Source organism: Talpa occidentalis, unplaced genomic scaffold, assembly GCF_014898055.3.
Source record: "Talpa occidentalis isolate TD23 unplaced genomic scaffold, MPIMG_talOcc4v2.1 talOcc4.10, whole genome shotgun sequence".
Taxonomy (NCBI): Eukaryota; Metazoa; Chordata; class Mammalia; order Eulipotyphla; family Talpidae; genus Talpa; species Talpa occidentalis.
In genome coordinates, this window is record NW_023600993.1 from 88,587,185 (window position 1) to 88,600,954 (window position 13,770).

General features: G+C 53.0%; 1 protein-coding gene across 1 annotated transcript; it reads left to right on the forward strand.

Annotated features, from left to right (window-relative positions):
• Window positions 1–1,084: 1,084 nt before the first annotated feature.
• TRIB3 (tribbles pseudokinase 3) lies at window positions 1,085–12,772 on the forward strand. The gene is made up of 4 exons (XM_037497516.2): window positions 1,085–1,175; window positions 7,032–7,322; window positions 9,899–10,191; window positions 11,395–12,772. Exons 2-4 carry the CDS (start codon window positions 7,032–7,034, stop codon window positions 11,882–11,884), a joined length of 1,074 nt encoding a protein of 357 aa, XP_037353413.1. The 5' UTR covers window positions 1,085–1,175; the 3' UTR covers window positions 11,885–12,772.
• The last annotated feature ends 998 nt before the right edge of the window (window positions 12,773–13,770 follow it).

Sequence of the window (13,770 nt, forward strand, 5' to 3'; positions counted from 1 at the left end):
GAACTCCCTGGAAGGCTAGGAGACACTGGTAAGCCGATCCCTGGGGTTCTGGAATCAGGAAAACAAAGGCGACTGCATCTACCTCCGGCTCCACCTGTACCTGGAGGAGTTATTTTTGGACACTGGTAAATTCAGACACCAAGACTGAAAAGGGATTTCTAAGAAAGGAGCTGGAGCTCTGGGGCTGTGCAGAGACCAGAGAGCACTGGCTGCTTCCTGTATACGCCCCTTCCCTCTCCCACTCTCGTTATTGAGCACCCACCTGTGCCACGGCTGTTCTAAGCATCTTACCCTGTACTAACTTACTAAACCCAAGCAGCAAGCCTATCGAGTGTATGGTAGGAGCCCATTTTATGAAGCAGAGTTTTAAATCCCTCTCCTGAAGTCGCACAAGGGGTCTGGGCAGAGGTAGGGTGCAGAGGGGGGTAGACTGTTTCTAGGGTGCTTGCCCTTAACCACGAGGCTTCTATGAAATGTCTGCTGCGAAGCGCACCCACCTTCAGGCTCCCGCAGGGCACCTGACTGGCTCTTTTGAGCTCGGCGTCAGCTCCTAGGTAAGCCTGTGTTCTTTGCGAAGCTCTGGACGGCTTTCCCACAGCTGGGCCTCAGGCTGCCCCTTAGTGGAAAGGGGAGAATGAACTTTCTGCCTGCACAGGATCCTCCTGGGGTGGGGGGGTGGGTTAATAAAGCAACGAGGGGAACCAGGAACTAGCCGTGGTTTGCTCTCCTCAAGGCCATACTGACTACGAAGGCCGTTCCCATCGCACAGATGGGGAAACTGAGTCAGCTCAGAAGCGCAAAATGCCGCCCCCAGGTGATAGGTAGGGAGGCCGCGGCTGGCGTGAGCGGGCGGGGCAGGGGCGGGGCGTGCCGGGCGGTGACCCCCGGGGCGGAGCGGGGATGGTGCAATGCCCCGCCCGAGGGCGTCAGGCGGCGGCCGATTAGCGCAGGTTTACATCACCCCGCCGAGCCCCAGCCCCGCGCCCGGCGCCCACGAGACACTCGCAGCCCGGGCTGCGACCGTTCGGCGCGCGTCCGGCGACGGAGGCGGGGGCCGGAGCTGCGCCCGGATCCCCAGCTCAGTCGCCGCGCAGCGGGGTCCGGTCCACCGGGGCCGCCCCGCCGACTCTGACCTCGGGCTGTGACAGCAGGACCCCAGGGCGCGCGAGGGCAAGGTACCTGGCGGGGAGCGGAGCGCGGCCGCGTGGCCGGCAGGTTGGACGGGCGGCAGGACTGCGTCTGCGGGCTGCCCCGTGTCACACACACACACACACACACACACACACACACGTGTCTGGAGGGCTGCGGGCTGCCCCGTGTCTCACACACACACACACACACACACACGTCTGGAGGGCTGCGGGCTGCCCCGTGTCACACACACACACGTCTGGAGGGCTGCGGGCTGCCCCGTGTCTCACACACACACACACACACACACACACACACACACACGCGTCTGGAGGGCTACCTGGGCCGAGTGTCCCCGCCGACCCTGTCGCCGCCAGATCGCAGGTGACACGGCCTCGAAGGGCGTGGGGGCGCCCGAGTGTGTCTCCGTGGGGAGAGGGCGCGGACCCCCCGAAGTGGCAGCTGTGCCCCGCGGCGGAGGGCGCCTGGGACCGAGGCTGAGGTGTCCAGGTGTCGCCCAGATAGTGGCGTGCGGTTGTTTGCTCTGTGTGAGTGCGCTGGGGGTGGTGTGCCCGGTGCGGGAGCCTGTGCGTGGGGCCTGGGGAGAGGCTGGGCACTGTCGTAGGGTCTTTGCAACTGTGGGGCTCGGCGAGGGGCCGTGGGGTCCGAGAGGGCCGGTGTCTGGAGTTCTGCGTCTCCGCGGACGGTGTGAGCCACGGGGAGGGCTGGGTTCCTGGTGGCGGCTGCTGGCAGCGCGGGGGACCCGGCCAGGTCCGGCTGGGGGGCGGGACGGGCTGGGGGTGCAGGGCGAGCGGGCGCGGGGTGCAGCGCGCGGGGGTCGCGGCGGCTGCGGTCTGCGCGGTCACGTGCGCGCGTGTGTTTAGCTCCTGCAGACGGTGGGTGTCCGGCCTGCCAACCGCGGCTTGGGGGGCGAGGGCCCACATCCGCCGGTTCCCCCTGCCCTGGGGCTCAGCCTCCTCCCCTTTGCCTCACTCCTTCCCAGCCCCCTCTGGCCACCCTCGCTGCCACCTCTGGGTTTCCGCTGAACGTCTCCTCCGGGACCCCCGGGGCCACTGCTTGCCGGCGCAGCAAAGGCGCCTGGCCGCGAGGCCACACCCCCGCTCTAGGCCGGGGTCCCACCGCGCCCGCGGACGCTGGGTATTAGCCCCGCGGTCCTCAGCGTGACGACTCGGAGGGCCGTGGAGTAAGCGTATCCCACTTGAGGCTGTGCGTGCCCCTCTCTGCCTCGGCCGGCTTAGACAGAGTGTTTCTGAGGGGCATGTATTCACCTGTCCGCCCTGGGTGGTGTGAATGTGTTTGGTCTGACCTGGTAGTTTCCCCCCCACCCCCAATGTCAGGGATCAGGAAGAAGTGGATATACTGGGCCGCCTCCAGCCCCCGGTGTGGCCGGCCAAGTCTGCTCTTCTACAGACTCAGTCGCGCCATCTGTGCGGGGGAATTTACCCCCAGGCCCTGCCAAACCCTGAGACTAGTGCTTCCCGGGAATCTAGTGCTTCCGGGGTACCGAGCATCAACTAGGTACCACGGAGCTTGACTCCCAGAACACCCTGTGAGGTAAGGACTGTCATTCCAGTCTCGCCCCTGGGGAGATTTCTAAGACTCCCCAGGGTGGCACTTAAGCACCTTCAGCTAAGAATAACAAAAACAATAATCTAATGGTACCATAGTAGTGACCGTTTGCTGACAACTACCCTGCAAAGGGGCCATCCTGATTTATTTGTGTTTTCGTTGTCTGATCACAAAAATCTTGGGCCTCCCAGGTGGCACAGGGGTTAAAGTCTCAGCACTATCAAGCTATTGCCAGCCAGGGAGCTGACCCACATGGCAGCAGACCAGACCAGACCTCTCCTGTCTCTCCCACTGCTCTCTGTTTCAGTAGATCCGCCTGTTCTGTCTCTGGTGAGTCCTCTCACCCCCACCTCTTGCCTACCCTCCAGTTCTTGTATGCATAAAGAAATAAAAAATAAATCTTAAAAAAAAAATCTTGTGGGCTTCGCATCTTGTTCCCACTTTAGAGAGAAGAGAACTGAGGCTCGGGAAGGTTGGAGAATGGCCCAGGGCTACCTGAGCAGGAAGGGTCTGAGTCTGGACTGTTTACAGCCACCCCCTATTGTATTCTGACCAGAGGGATTAATGGCCTTCTGTTGTCGAGGCTCCCTCCCTCCCTCCCAAGGCAGCCCCAGCATTTGGGAGAAGCAAAATTGAGACAGGGTCCCCTGTCTAGTAACTGATTTGGAAGGATGTTTGTTGTTAATCCTGCCTCGATCGTTGGGGAAGTCTTTAACTGGGCTCAAGTCTCTCCCTCTAACACCTCACACCTGGACTTCTCATCCCTCACCTGGAAGTTGAAATGGCAAATGGAGAGAACCTCTTTGTCCTGCCCTGCCAGTGTCCTCTCCTTCATTCACCTGGCTCCCCGTGACACAGCTGCTCGAGTGTGGCCTCCGCCATAGTAGAATGAATGGATCTGGGGCCGTGGAGAGACCCTCCCTGCCCTGCCTCAGTTCTTACCTGATGGTGAAACTGATCTGTCTGGTGGACTAAGGCATGTAGACCTTGGGGTACCCTTAGCTCTTGGCCCTCAGGCAATAGTAGGTAAAGTTTGCATTTGAAAAAAATACTCTCCATCTGTTTTGAAATACTCAAGCAATAAATGAAGGTAGAATCCTTATTTTAAAATGTTGGAACTGAAAATTCCCTTGTCTCCCTTCCAAATTTCTTCTTCAGGAAGATTTCCAGGAAGCCTGGAGTTACTATGGCCTGTTCAGTCTGGGTCCTTCCAGAGCTTTTCCTGTGCGTTTACACATCCGTCAGTACATATATTCAAAACACTTTTATTTATTTTTTTCTATTTTATAACATTGAATGTTTTATATTTTATAATATATTTCAATACAAATATTTTAGTATTTTAAAATGCAGCTGATTTTCCCCCAATGCCTTTATTTTTTTTTTAATTTTTAAAATTTTTTTTAAATTTAAATTTTATTTTTATATTCCTCATACAAAATTGCAACCCCCTTATTTTGACCCCAATCCCTCCTTTTCCCTCAAAACACTGTTTTAAAAGCTGGTGGTTTTTTTTTTTTCCCTAAGCAGTGTGTCAGGTGTATTGTTCAACTGCTTGCTTTGTTCACTTTATTCTATTCCAGAATACATTCAGGGTTACTTTCAGTACATCCCTCATTTATTCATCATCCTTCATCTGCCTTCCCTCCTTTCTTTCTTTCCTCTCTCCCTTTCAAAGGCAATGGGGGCTTACATCACAACATTCAACAAACACAGTACAAAGTATCTCTTCTTCCCTCTCCCTGACCAAGTCCATCTGACCCCGCCCCCACTTCTTCACTTGACAGTTCACTCTGGAGGTCTTCGGAATGCATAAAGAATTTCCTCCATCTTTTAGATGACTACAAATTGTACCATGATGGATAAAATACAATTTTTTTAAACCAGTTCCCTAATGATGGACATTCAGTTGTTTCGATCACATGGGCTGCAGGAATAACCTTGTACCATCATCTCTGTCTTCCTCCCCACGTGTGCACATATGTTATGTGGTAGATTCCTAGCAATGATAGTAATTGTTGAATCAAAGCACATTTTTAGGGCCTCCCCGGTGGCGCAGCGATTCAGCGCTGGGTTGCGAAGCTGCCCATGGCCTCTGCGGCGCCGGTTTGATCCCCGGCTGCTCCCCGGCCACCAGAGGAGGGTCCCACATGGCGCGCAGACCTCTCCTGCCGCCCGCTGCTCCCCTCAGCAGTGTGCTTTGGTCCTTCTGCCTGCTCTGCTCCCCGCTCTGGCTCTGGTGAGTTCTCTCACCCTCCCGCGCTTCTGACTGTACCCAGTGCATGTATAAACAAAACAAACAAACAAAACAAAACAAACAAACAAACAAAAAAAACCATGCCTCTATCAAAGCACATTTTTGGTTTCATGTTGATATTGTCAAAATTCACCCCAAGTTAAACGCAACAGTTTTCTTCAGCATCTCCCAAATAAAGACTACTTCCTTGGCTCAGGAAATGAAGCACCACCCCTCCTCACCAAGGAGCTGAAGGCTGGACTTGCTCTTGGCTCTGCCTGCTTCCTCACCCCCAGGTCCAAGCCCCTCACTGAGTCCTCTTGGTCCCCTCCTCCCCCCATTGAGCCCTTGACCTGTGTCTGTATTCCCACTCGCGCCTCCTAGTCGTCCTCTCTTGTCTGGATTGTGAGCTGGCTTCCTTGCTGGTCCCCCTGGTCCTGTCTTGTTCTCTCAAATCCACCCTAAACATGTGTTGTTCCCGTGCTAGGAGTTGGCTCCCCGGTGTCTTCTGGACAAAGTCCAAATATCACCAGTCCTAATTAGGGTTAGACTCAACTGTAATAAACAGCCAACCCAACAGCAGCTAAAATGAAATAGAAACATTTCAAAAACCTGGAAGCAGGCAGCCCAGGGCGGGACTGGGCTCAGGGACTCGGGCTTCTCAGTGGTTGCTTGGTTGTGTGTGGTATTTCTAGGTCCAAGATGGATGCTGTGGCTCCAGCAGTCAGGTTCACATTCCAGCCTACAGGGAGGAGGGAATAAGGACATTTCACTGGGAGTTGCACACAATGCTTCAGCTTATATCCTGTTAGCCACCTGCTGATATTTAGCTGCAATATGATGCTTGAAGAGCCCTTCACAGGGGTGCCTTCCCTAATCTCGCCAACCTTAAATATTTAATACTTTCATGGTTTTCTGCAATCACACTGATTTCCCAACTGTAGTTATGTTCTTTTGCCTCTTCCCTCTTCCTAGAATAGCAAATTCTAGCAATAACAGTATCGACCTAACCTGGGAGCTTGTTAGAAATGTAGATTCTCAGAACCCACTGCAGACCTCTAAAAGTGGGGACTAACAATGTGTATATTAACAAAGCCTCTAAATGATTGCAGGGGCTGCTCAAGTTTGAGAACCACAGAAAGAGACTTTACCTTTCCACATTACCTTTCTCCTTCGTTTAGATGTCACCTCTTCCAGGAGGTCCTCTCTTGACCTTCTAGCTTGGGACAGAGGCCTCTCTGGTTCCCCACAGCCCCATGCTTCCCCTAATTATAGGACTGATCACACTAGATATGATTCTATGGTTACCTGCCTGCACAGGATGATTAGGGAGAGAATGGTTTCTCATTCATCTCTGTCCCTAGTACCCTGCCCAGGGAGTGTTGAATGAATAAATGGGATCATATCTCTCCTATCTGTGAATGTACCAGACTCATGTCTTGTATGATGGCTTGATTATAATTTTTGGAAACAAGCTGTGTGTTCAGATAGGTATTTATTTCTTTAAAGGTAAATTTCTGATTAGGAAATCCATTCCCATGGTTTGGAATTCAAAAAGTATTAAAATGAAAGTCTCTTTTCATTCTGTTATATATCTTTCCACAAAGTGTCTACATATGCAAACAAGCTACACATATAGTTGTATAACATTTTAAACATAAGAGTATAGTTTACACATAATTCTGTGTTTTGCTTTTCTTGGCAATCAGGCCACATAGTATGTAGGGAACTGCCTGGTCCTTTTTCAGGGTTGTATAGTTTTCTGTGGTGCGACTGTACAATGATGTTTAAACCAATCTCCTATTGCTGGACATCTGGGAGTGTGTCCTGCCTTTTACTATCAGACACAAGGTTCTGATGAATAGCTCTTTACATATTTATTATTTTCCTGACCATTGTAATTGGAGGATAAATTCCTAGAAGCGAGACACCCAGTCAAGGGTATGTGCATTAGTTGTTTGAACACACACTACCAAGCCACTCTCTGTAGACTGTGCAGTGTACCCTGCTATACCCTCCCACCATCAGAGGCACCAAACAGCTTTACTTAGTGCCTTTCTCCCCTTCTTTCTAGATGCGAGTCACCCCTCTGGCTGCCCCTGCAGATTCTCGCTCCAGGAAAAAGAGGCTGGAGTTGGATGATGACCTCGACTCTGAGTATACCAGACGGAAACAAGCTCGAAGTGGGCTCCAGCCCAGGCTGCCCCCCTGCCTCCTGCCCCTGAGCCTGCCCCCTGCTCCAGCCCCAGCCCCTGGAGTGACCACTGCCTCCCGGCTTGGGCCCTATGTCCTCCTGGAGCCCGAGGAGGGCGGCCGGGCCTACCGGTCCCTGCACTGCCCCACAGGCACCGAGTATACTTGCAAGGTATGTTGCACAGTGGTGACATGCCACTCTTCTTGGGACCCTGGAGAGGGCCTGGACTCAAGGGAGTTGCCAGGAGCTAGGGAGTACTTACATTAATTTATTCCTGTGTTTATTGAGGAAGCAGCCAGTGAGCTCCCAACTCTCTGTCAGCCCCAGGACTAGACTGAGGTCAGGGAGGGGAAACAGATGGCCCCAGGCCTGCAGTAATTCACAGCTTAGGTGGCACATAGGTCCTTGAGAGCACAGAGAAGCTTCTAGTGTATTGGGGGTGGGGGGCCGGGAGGATAGGGTATTGGAAAAGGCTGAGTAGGAGTCAGTCAGCAAGGAAGAGGGAGAGAAGGGAGTTCACAGAGGAGAGAAGCTGCGCAGAGGTCTAGGGGAGGGGGCGTGGCTCTGCAGAGAATGAAGGGGGCTTCCCTGACCACTGGTTATGGACACATCAGGAAGTTTCTGCTGGGCTGTGGGGAGCCATTAAAGATATTAGTGCAAGGAAAGGGTGAGACGTGGTTGACAGCAGAACTCCTGGAGGTAACTGGGCCTGACCTGTGGCCCAAGACTGAGCGGCTGCTCAGGGGTAGATGTGGACATAGGATCCAGCTGCCACTTTTTCTGGGCTCTGTACTGCCTGATATGGGTCACCAGTGCTCTACTACCGGTGTTTTATGGAACCTCTGAACTATGGGGCCTCTTCCTGTGGTATCACAGGTTCTCCTCTGTTCCCCCTGGGGAGGAGATCCATGCAGAGAGGAGTGAGCAAAGCAGGCTGGGACCAGCAGCGCCATGTTTATCCATGGACAGGCCTGTGCAATTATTCAGAAACATTTTGGGAGCCTACTCCGACATGCTATCTCACGCCAGCTTGAACTATGGGGCTGACCTATTAGCACTTCCACATCGCCTAGGGTCCTCTGGTCACTGTGGAAAGATCAACAGTCTATCTTTGTAGATTAGCATCTTATTTGTTAATACAGCAAACCTTCCATGAGCACCCATGTGTGCCAGGCACCACACTGTGGTTCAGAAACAAAGTTCTGCTCTCATTCTAATCGCCATTCACGTGGGGGACAGGGACAGTAAGCAAGAGAATAAGTGAAATATATGTCAGGATCATAAGTGCTGTGGCACAAAAGCTTGAACTGGGAGAGGGGGGTGGGAGAGTAAGAGGTGCAGGTGATTTTAGCTGGGGAGCAGGGAGACCTCTCTGAAGAGCTGACAATTGAGCAGAGACTCGCATGAGTGGGGCGAGCCAGGCAGCAGGAAAGGCAAGTGCAAGTGCACAGAAGCAGGAATGTGCTTGCCTGAAATTTATCAGTAGGGTATGTTTTTGGATTATTTCATTCACGCCACCCATGGAGATGCAAAGTACAAAAGCACGCCAGGAGTTCTCTCTCTCTCCCCCTCACAAATCAAAGCGAGTATGCCAGCTCTGCTGCTGACTAGCTGTATGCATTGCAAGTCACTTTCCTTCTCTGAACATCACTTACACGGGACACACCATTCAGGGTAATGGTGAGGTTTGCATCTCATGTCCCTAAAGCCCCGAGCTGTTTTCTGGACAACCTCGCCACATGCCCCCTCTCCTCTCCCACCCCACCGCAGCCATTATGATTCTTGGCTGGGTTTCTAGGCAAGTTTTTTTTTTCTGGCATCAGGGTCTTTGTACTGCCTGTGCCCCCACCTGGAAATCTTTTTTTTTTTTTAAAGATTTATTTATTTATTTATTTATACAAGCACTGGGTACAGTCAGAAGCGCGGGAGGGTGAGAGAATTCACCAGAGCCAGAGCGGGGAGCAGAGCAGGCAGAAGGACCGAAGTACACTGCTGAGGGGAGCAGTGGGTGGCAGGAGAGGTCTGCGTGCCATGCGGGACCCTCCTCCAATGGCCGGGATGCAGCCGGGGATCAAACTGGCGCTGCAGAGGCTGTGGGCAGCTTCACAACCCAGTGCTCAACCGCTGCGCCACTGGGGAGGCCCCCACCTGGAAATCTTATTCTATGTCTCTGAATCATTTTGGTCGCTCCTCCTTAGAGTCCCTTCTGGACCACTTTCTTAAACAGGCGCTCCATTCCGAAACATTTTCTACTCCAGCATTTTTTAGTTCACTTGCAGCACTTTTCAGATTTGGTAGATATTTTGTTTCTTGGCCTCTTTACTGTATCCTGTTTGAACCAGGAGCACTGGACAGGGACCATGCCAGTCGAGTTAGATTCCCGGTGCTGGCACAGGCGGGCACAATGCCCGCCTATGGAGTGAGTGGCCCAGAATAGCAACTGTGACGATGCAACCAAGTTACTTCTACACTATCTGCTTTCTGGGTTACTTGTTATTTTTCAATTATCTGAAGCTTAATGCCTTGTAAGATGCAATTAAAAGCAGCGATGATGAGGTGCATTGGTTGGAATCTCTGGTTCTGCCACTTGCTGGCAGGGCAGCTCTGTCCGGTTGAGTGACTTGCTACTGCAGCCTCTGGCCCACATCTGGCACACAGCTTGTCTGAAGGGTTGGCTGTGAATGTCTCAGAGGCCAGCCCAGCTGTGCCCCTTCCCCATCTGTGCTGACACTGTGCTCTGCCCACAGTTGTACCCCCTCTCTGAAGCCATGGCAGTCCTGGAGCCCTACTCTCAGCTGCCCCACCACGGGTACGTGGCCCGGCCCACTGACATCCTGGCAGGCACCCAGCACCTCTACATCTTTTTCCCGAGGCCGCACGGGGACATGCACAGCCTGGTGCGCCAGCGCCGCCGCCTGCCCGAGCCTGAGGCCGCCGCGCTCTTCCGCCAGATGGCTGCCACCCTGGCGCACTGCCACCAGCACGGCCTCGTCCTGCGAGACCTCAAGCTGCGTCGCTTTGTCTTCACCAACTGTGAGAGGTGAGTGTGGTCACAGAGACACTCAGAGGTCGGTCACAGTGGGGAAACTGAGGCTCAGGATGGCCAAGTGGAAAAGCCTGGGCTGGCCCCACTGCCTAGTCCCCAGGACAAAGTGGAGCCCTTCCTGTTGGAAGCCCCTGGGGAGTGGAGCAGGCCTGTGCAACAATCCTGACAGTGGGCAGAGCAAGAGCACACCTGCACTCCCGAGCTGCCCTAGAGCCTTACACATAAGAGGCAGTGGCCATTGTCCCCATGTGGGAGGTGAGCAATAGGCCCAGAGAAGTCAGTTGACACCCAAGATCCCACCACTAAATAAATGCAGAGCTGGGATTTGTGTGGGGATGTGACTCCAGAGCCCAGGTCCTTGTCCACTCCGAGCCTGAGGAGCGGGGGGCTGGCTGGGCTCCTGCTGACTCTGGGTAACTCAGGGTCTGGACCTCAGATTCTTCATTGGTAAGGGAGAGCTTGTCACCATGTTTTCAGAACTTCAGGGCTACATGCAACAGCCTGAACTGACCCTGAGTTTTCCTACATACGAAGTGTTTCTGTGAAACTGAGAATCAGTGATTTTTGGAGAAGGGGGAACAGAAAGGGGTGCGACCTTCTATCCCCTTCCCAGATGCCTGTGGGTAAGCAGGGTGTGTCGGGAACATGCCAAGCTGCTAGGTCCATATGGATATTCCTGGGTGCACCAATTTCATTTCCAGATTTGGGGGGGTTTGTGTGTGTGAGGAAGGTAACCCTATTACAGTTTTTAAACTTTTTTGAAATACTTTCAGACTTTCAAAAAAATTACCCAGTTAGTCCAAAGAGTTCCCGTATATCTCCCTAAGTGTTGACAGTACGGCTCTTAGAAGCAGGTATCTGCTCAGGCTTGGCAGAGTCCTCACTTCCTATCTCTCTCATTATCTGTCTGAGGCCCCCTCAACCGCCTTCCCTGAGGGCCTGTTGGGAAATGTGTTCCTCTCAGAGTCTTAGTTCAAATGTAATTGCTCTGTGACCTTCAACAACGACTTGGCCTCTCTGAGCCTGCGCTTCCTCATTTGTAAAAGGGATCAGTTGTTCAGCCTCACAGAACTGGCTTATGCCTGCCAAATGCCAGCTCAGGGACTCAGGGAATGGGTCTATTAAGGGTAATAGTTTGAGCTGATGGCATGGGGGTCCCCATAGGAGCTAACCCCTGTGTCTCTCTTCTGGCTGCAGAACAAAGCTGGTGCTGGAGAACCTGGAGGATGCCTGTGTACTGACCGGGCCGGATGACTCCCTCTGGGACAAGCACGCATGCCCAGCCTACGTGGGGCCCGAGATCCTCAGCTCACGGGCCTCCTACTCCGGCAAGGCTGCGGATGTCTGGAGCCTGGGCGTGGCACTCTTCACCATGCTGGCTGGCCACTACCCCTTTCAGGACTCAGAGCCTGCCCTGCTTTTTGGCAAGATCCGCCGAGGGGCATTTGCCTTGCCTGAGGGCCTCTCAGCCCCTGCCCGCTGCCTGGTCCGCTGCCTCCTTCGACGGGAACCAGCTGAGCGGCTCACGGCCACGGGCATCCTGCTGCACCCCTGGCTTCGGGAGAACCCGATCCCTTCAGTCTCATCCCGATCCCTTCTCTGGGAGGCTGATCAGGTGGTTCCTGATGGGCCAGGGCTGGAGGAGGCTGAAGAAGCGGAAGAAAGCGAAGTGGGTCTATATGGCTAGGGCCACTTGATTAGACCCTCAGCTGCCAACAGTAGGTTGAATTTGAGGTGTCTCTGAACTTTCTCTTGCCTCTTTGAACAGAGCCAAACCTTAAGTGCCTTCTAGGTGGGGGGGCGGCGGAGATGTGTGCAGTGTGGGTTATATGCACACATGTGGGTTATATGCACACATGTGGGTTATATGCACACATGTGGGTTATATGCACATGTGTGTTGCTCCACTCACCCGTGTACATGGGCGATGCATTCAACATTTGGGAGCTTGTGTGCCAAGCCCTGCTCCAGGTGCTGGAACAGCAGTGAAGAAGACACAGAATTCCTATCCCAGAGCTGACAAGGGCAGTGTCTCTTCTGAGCACCCTTCGTGCTAGTCAGCATCTACTTGTGCTACTGCCTGGGCCCCTCTGACACGGCACAGTTCCTTTTACAAACACCCCAGCTGCCTTCATGTCTTGCACCCTTTCAGAGAATGGGAGCATCCTTGTGCCAAAGGCTCCAGGCTTCTCCCCTGCAACTTAGGACTCCAGAGCCCAGGCCATGTTGGGGATCGTGCTCTGCATCTCTGTCCTCTTGGCCAAGGGATCCTCTGTCCAGCCTGAGCCAAGAGTTTGGGTCTGAAGAATCAGGAGTGCAAACTCTGGAGCTGGTCTTCATCTAACTCCAGCAGTGGTTTGAAATGCTCAGTGGTCTCTGTCCTGAGCACAGAATTGGGGCACAGGATTAGGCAGGGTCTGCCCCCTGGCCTCCTGGAACATCCTAAGCCCTGTTCTGGGGACTTTTGGGGTCCAGGACCCCATATTGTGTTTTGATGCCATGAACTTATGTTTTTACTTTATACCTAATAAAGGAATTAAACAAGACTGATATTTCTTTAATACTTTCCTCCCCATCTTCTACTAGTTTTCCCTGCCTCCAAAGCCAGCCCCTTGCTAAAGGGCCAAAAGCCTGGTGAGTCAATCTCAGCTGAGTGGTTTGTTTGTGAGAACAGAAGACACAGCAGGTCTTCCAACATGCCCTCAAGCATCAGAAGCCCTCAGTCAAAGTGATTTAAAAATGTATTTCATGCAAAACAAGAAGTCAACCAGTGGGGTGGGCTTCAGTGCTGGTTGATTAGCTCTCAGAGCTATTAGCAAGGACCCCAGCTCCCAGCTCATTCTGTCTGGTTGCTGTTTCCCCTGGTCACCGCTAGCACAATAGCTACAGCAGTCCTGGGTGTCACATTAAAGAGATCTGTGGCTAGAGGAAGAAGGAAGGCAGCATTGTAGTAGGAGTCAGGATGCCTGGTGTTTAATCCTGGCTCTAGCACTCACTAGCTGCTTGACCCTCAGCAAGTTTCTTAACCAGTCTGCGCCTCAGATTTTTCATCTGTAAAATGAGAGATAATAGTACCTAACCCATGAGAATTGGATGGGTTATTTTATGTTAAGCACTTAGAATACACAGTGCCTGACATAAGACCTCAGAAAGAGTTAGTTGTTGGTGTTTTCCTTGAGCTGGGGAAAGCTTTCCCGGAAGCACTCCAGACATTTCCACATATCCCATTGTCCTCCACTGGGTCACATGCTCTTTCCTGGCCAACTGGCAAGGGAATGCAATTACACCAATTAATCATGCTAATCCTGGATCTCTAGGTAGGAATAACCTCCTTGAGGCTCTTGCTACTTGTGGGAGGGGGAGTGGCGCCCAAGCAAAATAAAATTCTAAGAGGGAGGAGATAATTGGAGAAAGCTGAGTAGGAAACAGGTGCCTTGGTCCGTGAAAGGTCCATGCAGCAGGCCGGAATGCAAAAGCCTACCCGGAAGCCCACCTGGGGGGCAGGAATGTGGATACCTGCCTGGAGGATTCAGGCTGTGAGCCTCCCCCCTCCCCCTACGAGTCTCTTCTCAG

Coding starts and splice junctions, on each gene's coding strand:
- TRIB3 (XM_037497516.2), top strand. CDS start 7,032: ATGCGAGTCACCCCTCTGGCTGCCCCTGCAGATTCTCGCTCCAGGAAA. Junction 7,323..9,898: donor GCACCGAGTATACTTGCAAG/GTATGTTGCACA, acceptor CTCTGCCCACAG/TTGTACCCCCTCTCTGAAGC. Junction 10,192..11,394: donor GTCTTCACCAACTGTGAGAG/GTGAGTGTGGTC, acceptor TTCTGGCTGCAG/AACAAAGCTGGTGCTGGAGA.